The sequence below is a fragment of the Bison bison genome, unplaced genomic scaffold (genome assembly GCF_000754665.1).
Source record: "Bison bison bison isolate TAMUID 2011002044 unplaced genomic scaffold, Bison_UMD1.0 scf7180017864384, whole genome shotgun sequence".
NCBI classification, from domain to species: Eukaryota; Metazoa; Chordata; class Mammalia; order Artiodactyla; family Bovidae; genus Bison; species Bison bison.
In genome coordinates, this window is record NW_011494956.1 from 293,016 (window position 1) to 313,594 (window position 20,579).

At 36.5% G+C, this 20,579-nt stretch overlaps 1 protein-coding gene across 1 annotated transcript in view; it reads right to left on the minus strand.

The window, feature by feature from the left end:
- Positions 1-20,579, minus strand: part of RNF13 (ring finger protein 13) — a 128,094-nt gene that overhangs the window by 96,445 nt on the left and 11,070 nt on the right. The window contains exons 2-3 of the mRNA XM_010858106.1: positions 7,408-7,537; positions 986-1,066 (exon numbers count right to left, since the gene is read on the minus strand). Of these exons, the coding sequence (XP_010856408.1) occupies positions 986-1,066; positions 7,408-7,521 (195 nt within the window). The 5' untranslated portion in view covers positions 7,522-7,537. The remainder of the gene's footprint in view (positions 1-985; positions 1,067-7,407; positions 7,538-20,579) is intronic.

Consider the following 20,579-nt stretch of genomic DNA (forward strand, 5'->3'; position numbering starts at 1 on the left):
GACAGACAGTTGTATAATACTGGGATTTTTTAATAATTTAAAATCTTTGAAAAACTTAAAAACTGGTACATCCTACCCAGAGATGCCTGGTATCCTAGTTGAGAATAACATTTTTATGGCACTTAACTACAGAATTAAAAAAAATTAGAACAAACTGAAAACATTCTGTGGTACATATATACACAATTTCATGTATTCTCACTTACATAACATAAAAACCTTATATTGGAGCACAGAAGGATTTTTTTAAGCATGACTCCAGAGGTAGAAGAGAAGATAATAATATGCAACTATAATACACAAATATAACTTCTGAAACTTTAAAGTTAAAAGATGAAGGACAACGATCTGAGGCATATAAGGCAAATAACAGATTAATACTTTCAATATACATTCTTACATTGCAATACGAATGGACATTTTAATTTAAAAATGGGAAAAGTGCATTAGCAAAAATTGGACAAGCTAAATATCCACAGTAAAAAAATTAAACAAAATTATTCAAAAATCCATAGTATTTCATGATATTGCAAAACCATGCAGTCACAGCAAACTAAAAGGCAGATCCTTGTCTATTAGCATGAAAAGATGTTCCAGTTTACAATTAATTAAAAATGGCAGGTAACCAAGTGACATATTTCTATTAGTATTAAACACAGGTTCATTATATGTACATAAATATATATGCACAAATATTCGTACATATACCTCAACAAACACACAGCACATATTCTAGAAGAACAGATCTGAAATAGCAAATGCCAAATGCTAATAGCAGCTAGTTCAGAATAATAAAATACAATCACAAGTAATTTTCACTTTCTTTTTCATACCTTATCAATAGTCTGAGCCCTTTATGAATGAATACATATAGGTTTTATAAGTAACAGTAAGAAATATTTTCATCCTTTAAACAAACAAAGAGCAATAAAGATAACTTTATTAAATATCCTGTAATTTTAATCATATATTACTATTTTCTTACCTTTAAACCTTCAGCTGGAAGTCTATAACCAAACCTTGCTGGAAGGTCATCAAATGTCTGAGATGCATTTTCAAAATTGTACTAAATATAAAATTAAAAACAATCAGGTTACAACCAATGTACACATAACATTAAAAACAAAAAGTCTGTTAAATTATTTAAATTGTCATTTCCACGATTCTGATTTACTATCACAGCTTATCACAATTCAACTTTGTAAATGCATATCCACTAAGAAAGGAATATATTGATAAAATTTACTACATATACAACTGTTTCAATTGGATTCTGATTTCATGTAATTATTATTAAACAGAAGCAATAATTCTGTTAACATTTAACTACCTACTGTTTTCCTCACTTTTTCCCCATAGACAATTCCCTAGCAAGGAATTTTCTAGACAGATTATTTTCCAGTAAGAATTCCATTTTATTTTCTCTATATTATAAGGGTCTAGATATAAAGCCAGCGATTTACTGGATTTCTGGATCTAGCTTTGAAAGATGCCTTTTCCCCAGAGAAAGAAGGAGTATCAAACCATCCTTTTAAGACTGCCATTTTTTAAGTAATCTGAACACTTTTGTCCAGGACTGAAAATGAAAGATCTAAATTCAATGAAATACATACACATAGAAAGCTGAAGGTATTCAATCTCTTTAATAACTACCCCCACCCCGTTCCTTATAGATACAGATTTCTATTCTACAATATTTCAGTCCTCCACCAAAAGAGAACAAAACAAGGATCTGCTATACTTTTATAATGAAAGATAACAGTAATGATAATTGTAAAGTGAGCTTACTGTATTATTTAAGATGCTGTGTTCAATGTGCTTTAAGGAAAACAAAAGAAACAAGGAAGACATGAAACTAAACAAAAATGGTAAACAAGTAACTTTTGAAACATAGGTGAAATTTACACAGTGAAACAGAAGTTAAGGTAGCTGTCAGTAAACTGTAGGCCAAAGACAGAAAAAAGTGAACACAATCAGTTTGAATATAGATTAAAAGGATGGAACAAAGCAAGAGTGCTATGTATAGACAGCGCAAGACAGAAGGATGATGCAAATCTTAAATATTCACAACATGGATTAGATCACACATCCAGACTGCTGTCCTTAAATCAAACACCCACCGGGGATCCTCATTCTAGCCTCATGTGTCATTTGCCAGAGACAGGTGGATCAACAGCTCTGCAGGTTAACAGCAAATTACAGCTGCATTCAGATGTAAATACCTCAGGTCTCTCCACCAGAGCAAGCAAACACTGGATCCAGACACTTTCCATCTGTTAAGTCCCCTTGTTCATCCTCAACTATACCGTAAACATACTGTCACCAGGGAAAGTGGAGGCAGCATACAGACTTGTTACTGTTCAGTCGCTAAGTGGTGTCAGATGCTTTGTGATCCCACGGCTTGCAACCCGTTAGGCTCCTTCTGTCCATGGGACTTCCCAGGAAAGAATACTAGAATGGGTTACCATTTCCTTCTCAAGGGGATCTTCCCAACTCAGGGATCAAACCCTCGTCCCCTGCATTAGCAGGCAGATTGTTTACCACTGAGCTATCAGGGAAGCCCAGCATAGAGACTGGACAAACTAATAACAGGAAACACAGGATTCGGGTAGTGTGACTCTTCACCCTATCCTGTGTATTAACATACCCATCTTTTATCTATGCTTCTCACTGTATGTTTGTAATAAATTCAATAAATTGTAACTCAACTATCCAAATTTGATCACTGAACCTATCTATTCTGTTACCTCTGGGATAATCAGCCTGGAAGTATACTTGAAAGCCAGCAATGCTTCAGAGTAAATTCTTATTTTAAAAACAATTCATATTTGCAGAGTACTTTATGGTTTACATATGAAGAAGGAAATGGCAACCCACTCCAGTACTCTTGCCTGCAAAGTACCATGGACCAAGGAGCCTGATAGGCTACAGTCCATGAGGCTGCAAAGAGTCTGACATGACTGAGTGACTTCCCTTTATGGTTTACAAAGTGCTTTAGTCAACAAAGTGCTTTTACCTCCATTATCACAATGTATCATTTAATCTCTTAATTAAAACATCCTTCTTTAATTGATTTGATTAAATTTTGATCAGCTTTGAGCTTGAGACAGCCATTTAACTCCTCCAAGGCCAAACACACTTGGCCTCTATTTAAGGAAATAGATCTAGATCAACACAAAGAAAAAGATAGATGTGTACAGGCAGTACTTTTTCTAAAGTGTACTTTTAAGATTAGGAAATGAAAAACCTACAGCTGTGCTAAAGTACTCTTTTATAACTTCCTATTACTGAGGAGTTTCATGCTTTTGGCTAGAATTTCAGAAATAAAATATCTAGCTTGAACTATAGTACTTGTAATACTGGGACTTGGAATCCAAGTTTTGTTAGTGAGTGAGAGTCATTTTGAAATTGCTTTGCCTTTCCTCAGGAAAGCAAATGTTACTTTGCTCACATTGCTTTTTACAATCACATTGTTTAAAAAAAAAAAAAAAGTTTCTATCATGAACAAGACAAACAGAAAAATCTTTAGTACAAAAGTGCTTTACTTTTTTAGTACAGTGGGGAGCAAGGGGGCCACTGCTGCTCATGAAATTAAAACACACTCACTGTTAAAATAGAAGTAAAATTATTCCTCTCTGGAATCTCAGGCTCAATGATAACTGTGCTTTAGTTTTAATCTCCTTATTTTGAAAAAGTCTCTTCCTAACTAGTTCTCCTTGACAGCAGCCCTAACAGAAATTTAATTCAATTCTGTTGTTCACTCGCCAAGTTGTGTCTGACTCTTTGTGACCCCATGGACTGCAGCATGCAAGGCTCCTCTGTCCTCCACCATCTCCCAGAGTTGCTCAGATTCATATCCATTGAGTCGGTGATGCTATCTAACCACCTCATCCTCTGCTACTCCTTTCTCCTTTTGCTTTCAATCTTTCCCAGCATCAGTGTATTTTAATTCAATTTAAAAAGCAACAAATGGCTAACAATTATGGAACATTTAAGACATCATGCTAAACATTTATTCAGGTATTCACCTATTTAATCTTTAGGACAATACTATAAAGTCATCTATTATTATCATCAGTCTAATTTTACAGACTGACTATAGAATAAAATACCCTGCTTGAAAATAACTTGCTCTCGTAAATAAGAAGAACCAGGATTCTAATCCAGGGAGTCTGGCCTCAGATTCCTGGCTTTTAACCCACTGCCCTATACTGTCTCTTCTCCAATCTCATTTTCATAAGTAAAGTGAAATTTAAGAGATGTTATATCACTTAAGGACATGGAGTCACAGAGTGGTAGAAGTGGAATTCAGCCCAGACTGTAATTCCATCGCTGGAGCTCTGAACTTACCTTTCTGTAGGATCCAATCCATCCACATTACAAAGCACTAGGGGCTTCTCTCCCAACTCTGCCCATTGACCCCTGGACACCTACCAAGCAATGAAATGTCTAACAAATCTCTACGACAGAATCAAAGGGCAGATTGGAAATAAACAAAATTGGGTTGTTTGACTCTCTGAAATACAGAAGATGAATACTACTTCTCAACAAGATCACGGTCCAGCTTGAAGCTAACTAGTCACTGTAGCCTACGGACCTCGGAATATTCAACATTCATCTGGTTGTCTCTAAAGTATAAGGCCCCTGCCAGTTCTAAAGCTCCACGTTTCTAGATATAAACTTACATAATTAATAACTTCATATTTCCTTTTGGGTTAAAGAAAAGAGAATGAATGGCTAATAAAAACAACAATAATCTAGAGTTCCAAGGAATATATGCTATTAAAAGAAAATATAGAAGAAGGAAATCTCCAAGGAAAAAACTATTAATCAACTCAAATATTTAGTGAACTCCTACTGTGTGACTCTTACCAGGTACCAGAAACATAAAGTTTAGTAAGACAGAGTCCTGTCTTCCAGGTACCCGTGACCTGGGGCACTTACTGACCAGTCAGCAATACACGATACAGTAGCATCTCGTATCCTGTGTGTGTGTTAGTCTCAGTTGTGTCCAGCTCTTTGCGACCCTTTGGACTGTAGCCTGCCAGGCTCCTCTGTCTATGGGATTTTTTAGGCAGGATTCTGGAGTGGGTTGCCATTTCCTCCTCCTGAGGACCCTCCTGACCTTGGCTTGAACCCGAGTCTCCTCTGTCTCCTGCACTGCAGGCAGATTCTTTACCCACTGAGCCATGAGGGAAGCCCCCCATATCGTCTCAGAACTTACCAAGTAGTTGGACAAAACTGTTGCCAGCAAATTAACAGTCAAGTGGGAGAGTTTAACTGCCAAAAACAAAATCATCTGGCATACAAACAGCATGACTTAACACTGACTATAGCTTTTCAAAAGCAACATTCTAATACCTGTCCAAAATGGAGCCAGAATCAACCTGATTTCCAACTTATTTAAATTTTATTATTACAGATACAGATTATAGTGATGTTCTTATTCAATTAAAAGAAAGAGTTAATGTTTTCAACCTTTTAACTCCCTTCCTCTGAATGACTGTGTTACCACATCTGGTTCCTCTGCCTCAATTTTTAGTTCCCCTTTTTGCCTAGACACATAACCCCACAACCGACTCCCCACCAGCTATCTCTGCATTCCTGTCAGCCTCTATCGTTAATGTCAATATAAAGACCAGATTTAAGTAGCTCTCATGCTGAACAGTTCCTTCACTAGAAGACATCAACATACATTCCACACTAACCTGCCTGAGGCACAGGCAGCACTGCTGGCAAGGACTGCTTGGTCTTCTCTAATATTTTGTGCTGTATCTAAATTAAAAAATACTATTTAAGGGACTTCTCTGGTTGTCCAGCGGTTAAGAATCCGTGCTTCCAATGCAGGGGGCACAGGTTCCATCCCTGGTTGCGAAACTAGATCCCATATACTGCAATGAAAGCTCCCTCCCACACATGGCAACTAAGATTTGGCACAGCTAAATAAATAAATAAATACATATTTTTACATACAACTTAAACAGTCACATAAGACCAAGGGAGTGAGTGAAAGATGATGAGAATGATAATTATAATGAAGAAAAAAAAGATAAAACATTTACTATGTGTAGATACTATTCTAAACAGTTTATTTAATCATTATAACACTCCATTAATACTAATTAATATTAATTAATTTTAAACATTAAAACATAACATTATTAAAAAAATTAAAAATGGAGGCATTTAGAATGACCAAGTATTTTGATCCATATCACATAGCCAGTCATATTCACAGAGCAATCCACTGAAAATCATTTAACCCTTCACATAGCTGAACCATAGAATAGGTGAACAATTCACTTCAGGTTAAGGAAAAAAAAAAAAGAATCTGCCTACAATGCAGGAGACCCCAGTTCGAGCCCTGGGTTGAGAAGATCCCCTGGCAATCCACTCCAGTATTCTTTCCTGGAGAATCCCATGAACTGAGGAACCTGGTGGGCTACAGCCCACAGGGTCACAGAGAGTTGGACACCACTGAGCAATTAACACTTCTACCTCAGGTGAAAAAGAAAGAAAGACAAAGAGTGGCAGATGTCAGAAAAACAGAAGGGAAAAAAGGTATGGAAACCAGCCTGGCTCTCTGAAGTTCTGCAGTGATTCTAGGCCCTTCCACAAGTGCCACAGTAGGAAGAAGCATGGCTGAGGACCACAATAAAGTTTGGTCAGCAACAATTTTGGCCCTTCTGTTTCTTACCTAATATTAATAAGCAAACTGCTTGCACCCAGAAAGAAAAACCAATAAATCCTTAGCATAGTACCAAGAGTATAGGTGTACCCACACAAACATATCACATGTACAGATACAGTTAATTCTTCTTTTTCTAGCTTCACAGAAATGAGAAATAGTAAGTATATACACTCCCTAGTACAGAGGACAGTGAGACAGTAGCTCAGAAAGGACTAAAAGATTTTGATGAGCAGCCTTCTTCTCTAAAAATTTTTCTACCCACCATCAAAGACAAAATCGTTAGGCTTCTCCTCTGGACTCATTAACATTAAGTTAAAAACATTTATGGCCATTTGTACAATTTTTTAAAATATCACTATCAAAGTCATTACAGATACACTAGTGAGCAACAAAAAACAGCAAGATTCTATGTAAACACATAGCATGTAAATCAATGTGGGCACCAGCACTCAAAAGAGAGCGCAAACACTCTCACAAGCAATATTTATCAGGTACTTATTGTACATGAGATCTTATGTTAGAGATCAACCAACTAAGAAACGAGCACTTACACTCGCAAGTAACAAATATGTGTACGAACTTACATGTTTGTAGGTAAACACTTTTTAAGATTTCATTATTTCATTATTCACGCTATCATTTAGAACTTAAAAAAAAAACTTTCTTTAAGGGATGTTTTTAGACATGAATAAATTTTACTGTTTAAATTTACTTACTGCTAAAATGTCTGCTTCTACAGGCAGGAGATTTAAGAATGCAAAGAGCTGGACAGTCAAGATGGTATAGACTTGTGTGGCCGACAGCATGAGCATCCCTATGGAGAGCAGCATCTCGCTGTAAAATCACCTATAAGACAAGCAGAGAAGCAACAGTAAGTTCTGGGGCTTTGTCTCTGAAAATAAGTTATATGATAGATTCATTCCTGATGCCCAAAAATATCTTTTAAATTATAAACATGGATTAACATTAAAATGAAACTAGTATTTCAAAAGCATAACTGTTTGCACAGATTTGGACATTTAAGTAAACAGTGTTAGTCAATACCTACTTAACTCATGGAGATGAAGTTCTGTTTTAGCTACATAATAAAGTAGTTCTCAGTTTATAGTGTGTGTTGGTTGCTCAGTCGTGTCTGGCTCTATGTGACCCTACCCCGCCAGGCTCCTCTGTCTGTGGGATTTCCCAGGCAAGAATACTGGAGTGGGTATAGTACAGCTTGTCTACTAACTCAATTGTGGGAGAAACTAGATTTCAATCAAAATAATGATTTAAAAATACACAAGCACCTTTGACTTAACATTTTTTACAATCTTAAAGAATTACGGTAATTTAAAAATATAATTTGTAAATGTACGTTTTACTTATCTTTGAATATTATACCCACATTAGAGAATTTTTTGAAAAAATAGCCATTTATTATAAAGTAATACTTTTTGTCCTTTCCCTATCAAAGGGACATAACAATACATAACACACCTTTTTGCCTCTCTATCTCCCAATGGCACTAGTGTAGCTACCTCTGCCAACCTCATCCAATTTTCTACACGAATCTTTATCTGTCTTACAGCAAAAAGATGCCATGAAAGAACTAAATGGTCAAGTATCAAAATTCTCATTGGGAAGCCTCAACCAACTGTATAGTATATTTTTTAAATGGTGAGAATGAAGTATGCAAAGACAAGAGCCTATATAATGAATTACTTCTTTAACTATCACAAATTCATATAATGACAATTCTGATGACGACTGCTGCTTGTAAGGGCTTTAGACTTAGAGACTACCAGATAGACTCAAACTCTGACTCTCAAACACACTGAAAGAGAAATATTCTTGAATAATTTTTGAACTACTGTCTTGCAAAAGCCATTAATAGCAGAAATGAAATAAAGGTAAAAATACATTAAATGTATAGATCTGTTCAACAAAGACAAAAAATAAATTAGTGGTTTCCTGGGATGGGGCTAAGAGGGAGACAGGGGGACAGACAGGAATGGAAATGACTGCTCATGGAAATGGGGTTTCTTTTCAGGACAATGAAAATGTTCTAAAATTAAGACTGTGCCGATGATTGCACAACTCTATAAATTTACTAAAAATAACTGCACTTTTTACTTTAAATGGGTAAATTTTATGGAGTATTATATAATTCAATAAAGCTGTTTTTAAGATTTATAGATTTACTGATATGAATGTCTTAGGTAAAATACATTTTTATAATATATCTCTGTTGAGAAAAAAGTTAAACACAGCAGGCCTGAGACTGCTATCCTTAGAAAGATCTGCTTGCAAGGTTGGCCAATTGTTGGCATCTGAGAACTTGAGATTTCAGGAGGATTGCTATCAGTCCCTGATAAGAACAGCTCATTGTGTCTAAATGCTGCAAACAATGTGGTTTATGGTGGATACCTTCTTCCTTTCTGGGAGTCTGAGAATTTGGTGCATGCTGGGTGGAGGGCGCCTACCTGAAGAGCCTGAAGAACCCTGAGCACTGAATCTCTAATGAGCTTCCTTGGTAGACATTTCACATGTGTCATCATAACTCATTGCTGAGAAATTAACCATATCCTCTGTGACTCCAGAGACTCTTAGAAGCTCATGCCTGGTTTCTTCTGGACTTTTACTCCATGCACCTCTTCCCTTTGCTGATTCTGCTCTGTACCCTTTCACTGTAATAAATCAGAATCATGAGTAGTCATATGCTGAGTCCTGTAAGTCCACTAAGATAGCAAAGCAGTGAACTTGGGGGTGGTCTTGGGGACCCCCATCATAACCACAATATACCATTTCTGGGCAGAAATCACACCATAAAAACATAAAAATTCTTATAAAATAAAGTGTGGTTGCTACTAAATTTTACTAGAAAGAATTAGTATACAATATACTGACCACTGACCTGTTTGGCAAAGGTGAATAAGAAGTATGACTTCACTCGTAAAGTTTTGGAATTCCCAGCTAACTTTAGGGGAGGGAGAGGAAGAGAGAGTTTAGAGGGAAAATAACTCTAATGATAGGAATAATAATAATCCCAACAACTATAACTGACCACTTACTAAGTGCCAGGCATTGCTCTAGGCATGTTATTGAATTTAACTCATCTAATCCTAACAACACACTATTAGGTGTCATTCCATAGTTGGGAAAACTCAGGCCCTATTAAGTAACTTGTCCAAGATCAAACAATGAGTAATAGCAGAGCCAGTATTCAATCCCAGGCACTCTGCCTCTGAAGTCTACATGCTAAAGCCCAACTGAAAATAGCATCAGTACTCAAGGCCGGTGTCCAAAAGGTAGAGGAATGGACCTATGCTCAAACAGGCACTCAAGGACTTCAGCCCAATGCTCATGGCACAGTGGTCACTGTGGTATCAACTCCTTTTGCTGTGTGTGTGTCTGTGTGTGTTTGTAATAACATCAAGTAGGTTTTGGCTATACATGTTTGCTTTTGCCGCCTTTTTCAAAATAACACGTTCAGGAGTTTCTAAAGTCTATTTACAAAACTAATTCTTATTCTAATTTCATTGTAGAAAATGGGAGAAAAATTGAAATCATTCATAATCACCAAATAAAAGAACAACCAGTGTCTATATTTTGAGGTATAACCTCCCATTCTTTTAGCTATATGCAAATTTAAACATATATATTTAGCAAAACTGGAATACACTACACTATACATGTTTTGTTAACTATTATTTTCACTTACTGCCTTATGAATATTTTCCTAATTCATTACTACATTCAAAAAAAAATTAAATCACAAACCCTGTACCATTAACATCCCCTCAAGAACCCTAATAGTACACGAGGCCCTCTAGGGCTTCCACCCCTTTCAAATCTTTTAAAATTATTTCATATATTGGGTACACATATCTGACTGATATATAAAATGAAAACTACTGGTCTAAAACGTGGCGTATAATGACCACAAGATACCTTGTACAGATATTCTTTAATAGATTTAATGGAATCCCCATTACTGGAGGCTGGATTAGCTTCTTGCTTTAAACTTTTTATTTTATATTGGAGTATAGCTGGTTAACAATGTGTGTTAGTTTCAGGTGTAAAGCAAAGTGATTCAGTTAAACATACACATGTACCTATTCTTTTTCAAATTCTTTTCCCGTTTAGAATGTTACAGAATATTGAGCAAAGTTCCCTGTGCTATACAGTCAGTCCTTGTTGGTTATCCACTTTAAATACAGCAGAGTATACATGTCAATCCCAAATTCCCTAACTACCCCTCCTCCCTACCCTCCCTCCAGTAACCGTAAGTATATTCTCTAAGTCTGAGTCTGTTTTGTAAAAAAGTTCATTTGTATTTTTTTTTAGATTCTACATATAAGCACTATTATCTCTTTCTCTGCCTTACTTCACTGAATATGACACTCTCCAGGTCCATCCATGTTGCTGCAAATGGCATTATTTCATTCTTTTTAATAGCTAAGCAATATTCCATTGTATATACATATACCACATATTATTTATCCATTTATTTGTCAATGGACACTTAGACTGCTTCCATGTCTTGTTCTTTGTCCATTTTTAATTGGGTGGTAGTTGCTGTTCAGCTGTAAAAGTTCTTTATATATTCTGCATATATTTCCCTTGTAAGATATATGATTGAAAAACATTTTCACCAATTCCCTGGGTTTTCTTTTCACTCTTCATAGTGTCCTTTGATGCACAAGTTCTTAACCAGGGACTTCCCTGGTGGTACAGTGGTTAAGACTCCACACTTTCAAAGCAAGAGGGTGTGGATTCAATCCCTGGTTGGGGAACAAGGCCCCAGATGCCAGGCAGCACAGCCAAAAGAGTAATAACACTAATAATTTAATTTTGAGGAACCAACCCTTAATTCTGTTAATTTTCTCTTGGCCTTCTGAATTTGAGTACCTCGGCGGCTACATGTGATTATCCATATGGCTTAAGAGCACAGATGCCAGTTATTCATCAAATGCTATTCTGATAATTGCAAAATTTAAAACTTCCCCAAGCAGCAGAATAAATCCTAACCTCACATTTAAATTTGTGACAATATCATGCAACTCATCTATAAAAAATTCATTATAAACTTTTTACATTCTAAATGTTACAGATGGAGATGCATTTAGTAAGTGTTTAAGACCAACATTACTCTCAGGAATTTGCTTTTCAAATAACCTTTAACTCTGAAGATGACATATCTGACATCAACTGGCTCAGTGCCAAAAAACACTCATAAAACAGCTAACCATCTCCATAAGAATGACTTTGAATAAGCTCATATTCCATTGGTTCTCAAACTATTCTTGTGTATCACTAGGATTTCAAAAACTTGACTAAAATAACCCACTGCTAAAATAATGGTAATCTTTTCCTAACTTGAAAAATGATTTACTAGGTAGTAATTTCAATTTATTTTTCTCCAAAAATGTATCTTATACTTCAAAACCACATCAAAAGAGTATGTACTATAGAAAGCACTAACAGAAAAAAATGTGAAACAGCTAGTTAACTATTTTACTGTAAAATTTACAATAGCCAAATCACATTTTAGTAAAGACTTGTAAAAAAATTTTAAAACCCAATGTGCTCGTCATGTTGTTTACCTATATATCATACTATAAAATTTCCTCCAGACCAGTGTTCTCAATTCATACAAGTGAATATATCAATAACTTCATAATATGACTTCTAAGAGTTCAACTGAGAACTACTGAACATATCTACAGAAATGGTTGAGACACTATCACGAGCAAAAGTGTTACAATGGGGGAAAAAATGACAACATCAGGGCTTAACTTTTTAAGCAAAAATAAGATACTCAATAGTTCTTTGCAGAGGAGCTGAAGGTTGCCCGGCTAATTTCTTTTAACATGAAGTCATCTAAACTAAAAGCAAGCCTCACCTAAGATTTTTTACTTTTACTGTTAATCAATGCAAGCTTTTTTCAGATTCCATGACAAATTGATTTTTCAAACAAATGAAACAAACCAAAACTTTAAGAGGTAGGCAAACAGGTTTCTCCCTCTGGGACTCATACAAACTATTCCCGTTGTTTAGTGTGTACCATGATCCCCAAACCAGACAAGGGCAACACGTATATGCAAAAAAAGTTATAGGCCAATAGACAGGTAGATAAAACACAGATACAAAATCCTCTACAATATTTCAGCAAACTGAATGCAGCAACATTTAAAAACATATTCAAACCATATTGATTAAAACCATAATGAAGTGGAATTTATTTCAGGGAAGAAAGAATGGTTCAACATCTACAAATTAATGCAATTACATGATATTAATAAATGAAAGATAAAAGTCATTTGATCATTTCAACAGATATAGAAAAAGCATTTGTCAAGATTCAAAACTCATTTACATAAAAACTCAATAAAATAGGGGTAGAAGGAATGTATTTCAACATAACAGAGGTTATAAAAAACAAATCCACAATTAACATCACACTCAACAGCAAAAAATTCCTGAAAGCTATACCTCTAAGATGAGGAATCAGACAAAATGCCCACTTTTGCCACTCTTATTCAACATAGTACTGGAAGTCCTAGCCAGAGCAATTAGGCAAGAAAAAGAAATAAAAGGCATCCAAACTGGAAAGGAAGAAGTAAAACCATCACTATTTGCAGATGACATGAACACAGGATATGAAGCAACATCTTTCCAAAGAAGACACACAGATGACGAAAAGGCATATGAAAAGACGATCAACGTCACTAATTATCAGGGAAATGCAAATCAAAACCACAATGAGATAACACCTCACACCCATCAGAATGACTATTATCAAAAAGGCAAGCAATAATAAGTGTTAGTGAAGACGTGGAGAAAAGCGAACCCTCAAACACTGTTACTGGGAATGTAAATTGATGCAGTCATTTTATGGAAATAATATGGAAAATAATATGGAGAGGCCTCAAAAAATTAAGAGAACTACCATATGATCCAGCTACACTTTTGGATATTTATCCAAAGAATATGAAAACACTAATTCAAAAAGATATATGCACCCCTATGTTCACTGCAGCATTATTTATAATAACCGAGATATGAAACAACCTAAATGCCTAGCAACACATGGATAAAAAAGATTTGGTAAGCATACAGAATACTGCTCAGCCATTAAAAAAAAATGAAGTCTTACCACTTACAACAAGACACATGGACCTTGAGGATATTATGTAAGTGAAATAAGTCAGATGGAGAAAGAGAAGTACTATATGATTTCACGCGATGTGGATTGTAACTAACTAACTAAAGGAACAAACCAAATGAAGATAAAACAAATGCACATTACGGAGAACCGATCAGTAGTTACCAGAGTGGAAAGGGGCTGAGGAAAGACAAAATGGGAAAATGGGTCAAATGAAGGTGACAGATGAAAACCACACTTTCAGTGGTGAGCATCCTGCAGTATGTACAGAGATCGAAAAATGATGTAAGCATGAACTATAATGTAAGCATAATCCAATGTTACCTCAATTTAAAAATACATCGACAGAATATAATCAAGGATACTATTAAGTGGCAAAAAGTCAGGTCCTGTTCTTCCTCCAATCTATTACCTCCCTTGTCCTTATACAGACATAAGCAGTGAGTTATCCTTTTGGATAATAAACTTTATTGAGCATTATGCATTAAAGTAGAATTAAATTTTTGCATGGGCATATAATGTAGTTCCCTACAATAAGGAAAACAAATCACAGCTGTATGACTAATACAGATGAATTTCATAAGAATAACCCTGAGCAAAGGAAGTAAGTCACAAAAAGGCGAACACTATGATTCTACTCACATAAAGTTCTTTAAAAGACAAAACAGAAGATATTCTGTATAGATTCATATTTAAGAGGTAAAAAGGGAAAGAAAAATGAGGACATTATCATCATAAAAATCAAGATTGTGATACCTTGAGGGCAAGAAAGGTAAGGAAGCGGGTGTGACCAAGAAATAGATGCTTCTGGGATGCCAGCAATAGTCCACACCTCAACCTGGGCTGTGATGAGACGGGAATTTGCATTAATTGTTCTTGAAGCCATATACAAATGTTTTATGCATTTTCTTCTATGATATCAAATTTTTTTTTTTTTTTGGCCACGAAATGCTGTAAGTGGGATCCTAGTTCCTCAATCAGGGATAAAACCATGCCCCTCACATTGGAAGTTTGCAGTCTTAACCACTGGACCACCAGGGAAATCTCCCTCTATTTTTAAAAGGAAAAAAAGCAAAAATAAAGCAGCTTGCCTTTAAAACAAGACTGTTTTGCTTTGTTTTTCTGACGACATGGAAATATTATGAAAGCTAGCAAGCAGAAGCCTATCAAGATCACACATACCGAATCAACAAACAACAAGCAACTACTAAAAACCAGACATGTTCAACCCAGAGTTGTTATCTTCTCATTCAGTGGATGTGAGATGGGATCTAGTAATGTGTCTATCGGAGAAGGCAATGGCACCCCACTCCAGCACTCTTGCCTGGAAAATCCCATGGATGGAGGAGCCTGGTGGGCCGCAGTCCATGGGGTTGCACAGAGTCGGACACGACTGAGCGACTTCACTTTCACTTTTCACTTTCCTGCATTGGAGAAGGAAATGGCAACCCACTCCAGTGTTCTTGCCTGGAGAATCCCAGGGATGGGGGAGCCTGGTGGGCTGCCGTCTATGGGGTCGCACAGAGTCGGACACGACTGAAGCGACTTGGCAATGTGTCTATAGTACATATCATCCAGGGGCTTGTGGTAAAAATAAATATTCCCAGGTCCCTCCCCAGAGATTTAGACAGAAGACTTATAATTTTACTTCTTAAAAACGTCCCCTAGTGAATCCACATGATCAAGCCAAATCTGAAAAACACTGTTCTCAACTATAGATTGGCAAGTACTATAGCAAGTCATTATTTATAAACTTCTTGTAACTCAAAGAGGAGTGGGGTAGAGGGTCAAATTAGAGCAAGAAAAAGGAGAGAGAAAGGAAGGAAGGAAGAGAAAGAAGGCAGGGAGGGAAGTAGGAACGTAAACAAAAAATAAACATATTTCTCTTCAATACCACCGCTGTCACCAGTGCCAGTGCCAACCCCAGCAACAAGCCACGCAGCAAACAAGCAAGACAATCGACAATGAATTGCTTTCATAACATTAGACTCTTAAGCATCATTTGGAGAAACATTCTAGAAAATTATGGTTTTCCAGGGTATCAAATCAGGCCCAGCAGAGACTTCCCTGGTGGTCCAGTGGTTAAGACTGTGAGCTTCCAGTGCTCAGACTCCATGCACCCTGGTCAGGGAACTAAGAGTTCACATGCTACAGCTAAAGATCCCACACGCTGCAACTAAAACTGAAGATCTCAAATGCCACAACCAAGACCGGGCACAGCCAAATAAATATTAAAAAATATTTAAAAATATATGCATCAATACTTCATGCCTAGTGTATCTACACTTCAAAATATCAATCTTCTGAATCAAATTTTTTTTATGATGCTTCACACAAATATCAGTATCACCACTATACACAGATCAGTAGAAAACTTACTAATTTTGACATAAACGCTCTGCTAAGTATTTGATATGAATGTTTTTCCATCTAATCCTCAGAACAACCTTGTCAAGTAAAACAAAAACACTGCAGGGAAAAGTAACTTGCATTTTCATTCCAGTTTCCTATTTTAGGGGACTCAATTTCTAAGTGTAAATACTAGAATAAATGAACCAATTCTCATATCCATTATTCCCACTCTACCCTTTTCCTTTAATTTATGCATAATTTCTGAACAAAAAGCTGAGCATGCCCAATGCCCCATACGTTGTTTGGGGCATGAAATTTATCCTACTAAATCAATGGTGTAAGAGTACGGGGTGCCAGATCAAGGCGTCCTATTCCCACTGATGATAACAACTGCTTCTTAAAATATCACTTCAAGACTCAGTTCTTGGCTTCTTTTCTGTATTACTGTTAAAAATATTTCATGTTTACATTAATAAGATGCATAAATACTATGAAATAAAACAACCTGTTAACATGTATGTGTAAACTTTGGGTGGTGGGACTCTCATGATTTTATTTTACATTTACCTGCACATTTCAACATAAACTTTCTAAAGTTTATTTCATTTTATATAACATATACCAAACAAAAACATTAAGTTCAGTATGGCAATGGTTTCACTGTTATACAAATACGTCAAAGCTAATAAAAGCATAAGCTTTAAATATGTATTATTTGCCAGTTGTAAGTCAATAAAGCCATTTGTAATGTTTTAAAGAAAAATAATTATAAATTCTGATGGGAAAAATAAGGCTGAGGGAGAGTACCCAAAAAGACTAAACCTGGGAGAAGGGTCCCCTCCTCAAACCCAGAGCTTTTCACTGGCGAAGGTACGGTTGCAGCACACGGATAACAGAGGATTTCACCAGACTGTGCAAAGCAGAGCTGGTCCAACACTGCCAGACAAGCAGGAAACCACTCTCTGGAGCGCAGGTGTCATGAGGCTGCTGAGCAAGTGTGCAGAGGTAATCAGGACACTGCTACAGGCACAAGACCTGGAATGCATAGTACTCATGTGAAGAGAACTGCAGGAAACAGTTCCCTGGGTAAAAGCAAGCCAAGGTTGGTGCACAGGCATGCAGATGGAGTCAAGGCACTGCCTGCACAAGGCCTGACGTACATGGTGTCCACTTTAGAAGGGCCATGGCAAGGCAGGTCTGGACCGGGACTGCAGGACCAGTGAGGGCCTGTTTACTCTGGGCATGTGGCTGAGGCAGAGCACAGATGTCCCCAGGGAATGGGAGAGGGGAACAGGATACACACAGCTCTGGAGGAAACTAGGAAAGGAACACTAGGAAACTAAGAAGGAAAAAAATCCCTTCCCCTCCAGCATCCTGACCCCTGTAGCACCTAGTAAAGCTTAACATCATGCTCTTTGTAAAGGAGAAATGGTTAGAGTGCAGTCCATTACTGCAGAGCAGGTACTGAAGGGTGAATCTGGAGCAGAAAGAAAATGAATTGATAATTTACACAGTTATCTTTCTGCTCTTAACAGTATTTAAGTGAGACAGCGCTTCTCTCACTCAGTAACAGGGAAAAAGGAAAGCGAGTACATGGCCATGAGTGTTCATCATGGCCATTGGTGCAGAATCTGAAAGAGCACCCACAGTCTTTGACGTATCACTTATTTTTAAAAGTCACACAAATTTCTTATTCTAGTCTAGGTTATTATCCATGTATGTTTTAAAACAAAATGTTTTAAATTATGCAACAACTGATTGTTATGCTTATCAGCTTCTAGGGGTTGCCCACGTTCCTTCGCTCAGGTGACCCATGCCCCATCTTCAAAGCCCGCAATGGTATATCGATTCCTTCTCATATCACTTCATTCCAAACTCCTCCTCTGCCACTTTCAGGAAATCTTGTGATTACACTGGGCCTATGTGAATAACCCCCAGCTTCCCTGGTGGCTCAGTGGGAAGAATTCACCTCCAAACGCAAGAGACACAGGTTTGATCCCTGGGTCGGGAAGATCCCCTGCAGAAGGAAAATGGCAACCCAGTCCAGTGTTCTTGCCTGGAAAATCCCATGGACAGTGGAACCTGGCGGGCTACAGCTGATGGCATTGCAAAAGTCAGATATGACTTAGCGACTAACCAACAAAAATCAAATTATGTTTGAGCATGTCTCTGTTTCCTGGCACAAGATTTTCTTGTCCCATCTTGCACTTTCCTTGCTGTAGCCCCCAAATCAGTCATTTCTCAAAGGAAGATATCCTTGTTTGTAGGAATCTTACACTAAAGTTTCTGGTGAGTACAGAATATGAGGTTAACAAATTACTCTCAAATGATTAAGGAAGGAAAGAAAAGGTTCCTGTACTGTTCTAGAAACGAGATCATTTCAAAATTAAAATATACACATACATATTTTACATTAATCAACACAATTTCTTCCAAAGCTCAAAACAAATTGAGGCTTGTCTAAATACTAGCAGTACAGATGAATGAAAATTTACCAGCTATAAAAATCACTGTGATTCCTCTCAGAACCTGACAAACTGAACTCAGCTTTTGAAGTTGGAACTGCAAAGACTATGAGGAGAGCTGTAAAATACAGATCAAAGTTCTCCGCCTGGTAAATCCACCATTTACTGATTTAAGTTAAGGCCACTGTAATCAGCTTCTAATCCTTATACATCATTCATTATATTGTTATCTAATAAAATGTTTATGGTTTTTTCTAATATTAAAAATAATGCTCAGTAGAAGATATGAAGAAAATACTGATTACCCAAAGGTTAACATTCACAGATGACAGGAGCGTTCGTCCTCATGTGCTGCGGTTCATTCTCCCAGGTCCCTACACACCCTCGCTCTCCAACCTTTCAGCTCTCCTTCCTCACCACCACCCAGCCGACCTAACATATTACGGCACAACAGCAAGAGCCCTGTGATCGATACACTCCTTAATCAGATACCACAATTTCTTAAAAGCCTACTCCCTTATTCTGTATCGCCCACACCATTCACATGGGCTCTACTTCTCTGATCCAACCACTACTAGCAGTTTTTTTTCCAATCCATATTTTATTATCATTTTTATACTTATTGTATGACTTGTATGCTTTTTTATTAAAGTTGTATCATTTTCCCTTGTTATTAAAACTCTTCATAAACATTTTGTTAATAGCTGCTGAATGTTACATTATATGGCTAAATCATGACTTTCTCTAACTATCCCTCAACTGTTTAATATTAAGTTGAATTTACCTATTGCAATTATAAATAATTTCATGATAAATATAAATCTCTTTCCATATTTCAGATTGTTTCCTTAGTATAGATTTCTAAATGTGGAATCAATATGCCAAGGAAACAATCTAAAACTTTATATATGTAGCCAAATTGCTTTCCAAAGAGAATATTCCTATTAATATTTATAATTCCAAATAAATGTACATTTCAAACACTGATTTTCCTTTTCTCATCTTTGTTGGTGTTAGATAATAAGTTACATATGCTGTAAATGATTTTTTAAATGCCTGGCTATGTACTTAATATGCATTATTTCTTTTAATAATCCAAACAGTATCAATAGATGGTGGAAGGTCTTACTATCTTTCCACAAATATAGGCAACTGAGAATTAGATACATAACTTTAAGTGCTTATAGCAGTGCTGAGGTTATAGCAAGCACATTAAAAGTATTCACTTTCTTAAGTAACTTGCCCAGCGATGCTTGTCTCTTAAATAATGGTGCTACGATTCAAATACAGGTGAATATCATGAAATGCCAGCCCTTTCAGACCATCTGATTACTGTATAAATTTGCACTTATTTAATTATGTGTGAGATTGAAATTGTTCATATGAAATTTGAACAGATGAAACTGTTCATAATGAAATTTTAAGGCTAAATATTTGAAACCCTCTTTCAAGGAAAACTAAGAAAGGTAAACTAATGTATATAAATGATCATTTACATATTCAAATCAGCTACCATTTCAAGGGCTTCCCTGGTGGCTCATTGGTAAAGAATTCACCTGCAACATAGGAGATGCAGGTTCAATCCCCGGGTCAGGAAGATCCGCTGGAGAAGAAAGTGGCAACCCACTCCTGTTTCCTTGCCTGTATACTGAATACTCCTGTATTTCCACGGATAGAGGGGCTAGTGGGCTACAGTCCATGGGCTTGCAAGAAAAATCAGACACAATGCAGTGGCTAAAAAACAACAACCATTCCAACCTTATTTTTATTATTCATGGATTTCTGAATTAGATTTAAAGATAAATATGGTTTATCCCTAAGGCTTTCTCCATAACATCAGAATTCAGTTGCAAAAAAATTAACTTTAAAAATAAATATCCCCACCTTTCTCCAAGCTTAAAGAAAATAAAATATTCTTATCTAT